We start from the raw sequence: 3,609 nt of genomic DNA on the forward strand, positions 1-3,609 counted from the left end.
ATTACGTATACGACACCATGATATTGCATTCGTACAAAGTAGTATACATACATATATTTAAGATTAAAATTTTTTTGAAAATTTTTAAATTTTAATATTAATAAGGACCTCTATGTGTAGCCCATTATTAATAACTTTTCTCAAAATCAAGTTACAAGAATATATAATTTATAATTTTCATTTAAAACATAACATCAAAGTTAAATTTAATTCGCTTAAATAAATCTTAATAAATGAACATAAACCAAAACTTTCACTTCATTCTCATTATAATGGCAAACAGAGAATAGGCTCCACGACATGTTGAAAAAAACGTATCCAAATGTATGCGCACCATACCACCAGCCATTGCCGCATTCTGCTTCAAAGATCTCTCCGTAAACAATAACATATGTTTCTTGTATTTTTTTGTTTGATCCGTCCAATTACTGGCAAATATTGCTCTATGCAATTGATCGAATAAATATTGAAAATCACTGCCATAATAACATGTTGGAAATATTTGCAGAGGCATGGCCAGGAAATACACAAAATAATATAAAATATCTAGTGGTGTCGAAACATAGAAGAATAGTGCTGCCATGGCAACACAAATATTAGTGGCAGTGACACAGAATTGTATAAACATTGGCCACGAGATGATGTTTTCGATGGTGGTGTAAAGTCTGTAAATAAAGGTAATAGTTGTATAAAGTAATATTGGGTTGCTATTTAGTCGGTTGATTAGTTTATGGAATAGTTTGTTGACAAGTCTGTTGTCGAAATATTGACAAGTCTATGGTCTGGTCAAGCGACTAGTTTTGGGCTATTCTATAAAGTAATTAAAACATTGACTAGTCTAGTTTAGGGACTTTGGTCTTTGGATTGGACTATGAACTAACTAGTCTATGGAGTAGTCTAAGGACTAGACTATTGAATAGCCTTGAATAGTGTTATACCCTATTAACTAGCCCATGACCTATTTAATATACTATTAACTATGTGGATAACTCCATAGAGCAGTTAACTGATCTATGATTTAGTCCATGAACAAGCATGTTAAATAGTCTATTGACTTACCTAAGACTAGTCCTCTTGATTAATATCTTGACTATTCTGAGCAGGCTATTGATAAGTAGAGTTTATTGGCTAGTATCTTAGTTAGTTAGATAGTTAGTTATTTAGTTTAGTTAGTTAGGTCGTTAGTTTAGTTAGTTAGTTAGTTAGTTAAGTTCGTTAGTTTCGTAGTTAGTTAGTTCCGTTCGTTAGTACGTTAGTTAGTTAGTTCGTTCAGTTCGTTCGTTGTCGTTCGTTTCAGTTCGTTCGTTCGTTCGTTCGTTCGTTCGTAGTTCGTTCGTTCGTTCGTTCGTTCGTTCGTTCGTTCTTAGTTCGTTCGTTCGTTATGTTCCGATTCGTTCGTTTCGTTGCGTTCGTTTCGTTCCGTCGTTCGTTCGTTCGTTCGTTCAGTTCGTTCGTTTCGTTCGTTCGTTCGTTCGTTCGTTCGTTCGTTCGTTCGTTCGTTTCGTTCGTTCGTTTCGTTCGTTCGTTCTTTCGTTCGTTCGTTCGTTTCGTTCGTTCGTTCGTTCGTTCGTTCGTTCGTTCGTTCGTTCGTTCGTTCGTTCGTTCGTTCGTTCGTTCGTTCGTTCGTTCGTTCGTTCGTTCGTTCGTTTTCGTTCGTTCGTTCGTTCGTTCGTTTCGTTCGTTCGTTCGTTCGTTCGTTCGTTCGTTCGTTCGTTCGTTCGTTCGTTCGTTCTTCGTTCGTTCGTTCGTTCGTTTCTTCGTTCGTTCGTTCGTTTCGTTCGTTCGTTTTCGTTCGTTCGTGTTCGTTCGTTCGTTCGTTCGTTCGTTTCGTTCGTTCGTTCGTTCGTTCGTTCGTTCGTTCGTTCGTTCGTTCGTTCGTTCGTTCGTTCGTTTCGTTCGTTCGTTCGTTCGTTTCGTTCGTTCGTTCGTTCGTTCGTTCGTCGTTCTTCGTTCGTTCGTTCGTTCGTTCGTTCGTTCGTTCGTTTTCGTTCGTTCGTTCGTTTCGTTTCGTTCGTTCGTTCGTTCGTTCGTTCGTTCTTCGTTCGTTTCGTTCGTTCGTTCGTTCTCGTTCGTTCGTTCGTTCGTTGTTCTTCGTTTCGTTCGTTTCGTTCGTTCGTTCGTTCGTTCGTTCGTTCGTTTCGTTCTTCGTTCGTTCGTTCGTTCGTTCGTCGTTCGTTCGTTCGTTCGTTCGTTCGTTCGTTCTTCGTTCGTTCGTTCGTTCGTTCGTTCGTTTCGTTCTTCGTTCGTTCGTTGTTCGTTCGTTCGTTCGTTCGTTTCGTTCGTTCGTTCGTTCGTTCGTTCGTTCGTTCGTTCGTTCGTTCTTTCGTTCGTTCGTTCGTTTCGTTCGTTCGTTCGTTTCGTTCGTTCGTTCGTTCGTTCGTTCGTTTCGTTCGTTCGTTCGTTCGTTGTTCGTTCGTTCGTTCGTTCGTTCGTTTCGTTCGTTCGTTCGTTTAGTTAGTTAGTTTCGTTAGTTCGTTTAGTTAGTTAGTTCGTTAGTTCGTTTAGTTAGTTAGTTTGTTTGTTACCTAAGCCATCTTTAAGTCTTCGATATCCGGGCCAGGGTCTACACCATTACTTATTAACCTTCCTGAGGCACCTTATCAAAACTTACTCATACAGAGTCTGCTGATCCTCTACACATCGATCCAATTCTTCTTCATTCTCCTTCAATGACTTCTTATCGTATCCGATATTGGAAACTCTTACCGATAGTATTTCAATATGACCCGATAGCATACACAGAGCCATCGGTGGAAAAGTGTCATCAAGATAATTTTCTAGCAGCAGAATGAATATACCAACAACTTGATAAATATTTGCCACAAAAAACAAAACCGTCGATTCCATCCAGTTGAATGGAAACCAAGCCGGATACAATAAACTTCTGCCCTCACGAAACATAACCGACAATTCCGCCGTTATGCCCACCGGCAAATATACGCTCAGAAAAACGAGACCAACATTGCGTAAACGATTTCGCAGTTGTCGAAAATTATTCATTTCTGCTTCAGTTTTGATGCGTTCATCTAAACGTTTAAGTATTTGCTCGAACTGTCGTATTACCGGTAGTTTAGTGGAATAAATTGAGAATTTTATACTGCAGGCCACACAAGTTACACAAATAGCAAAATTTTTAATATTATCAGCCATTAATTCGCTGCGAAAGAGTAGCAATGCCAAATGTAATGGATAACAAATGGTTACCACTATATTTAATACGATGCTATAGAACAAGTAGATATGTCTATGCCTATGGTGCTTATCAATATCCAGTGTAATGCCCAATATCTTCCAGCAAAGCCAGTGAAGCTTAAAGAATCCACAACTGTTGGGCTCAGCATTATGTGCTGCTGTATTGACTTTCCTTATGGTCATTTGTTGTTTATTTTTTTTAATATTGTCTATTGAAATTTGACGTTGAAGTCGGATGGTTGTTTTGCCTGCCTGCCTGGTTGGTGTTGTAGCTGTTGCTTTAGTAACTTGCAGCCTTGTTCCTGCAAAATATTAACGTGTACCGTTATTATTGTTTGAACGTATGCTGTCTCTTACGGATGACTTGGCGGTTAGAAAACTATTGATAGGTAGGATATCCTTTGAAAGTGCTTTTAT

The 3,609-nt window shown here is 38.8% G+C and overlaps 1 protein-coding gene across 1 annotated transcript; it reads right to left on the reverse strand.

Annotated features, from left to right (window-relative positions):
• Window positions 1-253: 253 nt before the first annotated feature.
• LOC119608981 (odorant receptor 59a-like) lies at window positions 254-3,375 on the reverse strand. The gene is made up of 2 exons (XM_037963634.1): window positions 2,612-3,375; window positions 254-665 (listed from the first exon to the last, which is right to left on the reverse strand). Exons 1-2 carry the CDS (start codon window positions 3,373-3,375, stop codon window positions 254-256), a joined length of 1,176 nt encoding a protein of 391 aa, XP_037819562.1.
• Window positions 3,376-3,609: the final 234 nt, after the last annotated feature.

This window comes from Lucilia sericata, unplaced genomic scaffold (assembly GCF_015586225.1).
Source record: "Lucilia sericata isolate MDLA Ls3-8-SP2 unplaced genomic scaffold, ASM1558622v1 Contig000907F_arrow, whole genome shotgun sequence".
NCBI lineage: Eukaryota > Metazoa > Arthropoda > Insecta > Diptera > Calliphoridae > Lucilia > Lucilia sericata.

Bases quoted from the DNA above. Each gene is read 5' to 3' on its own strand.
- LOC119608981 (XM_037963634.1), bottom strand. From the start codon at position 3,375: ATGACCATAAGGAAAGTCAATACAGCAGCACATAATGCTGAGCCCAAC. The intron at 666-2,611 runs GTAAGTTTTGAT...CTTTATTTACAG, and splicing joins GATCAGCAGACTCTGTATGA to ACTTTACACCACCATCGAAA.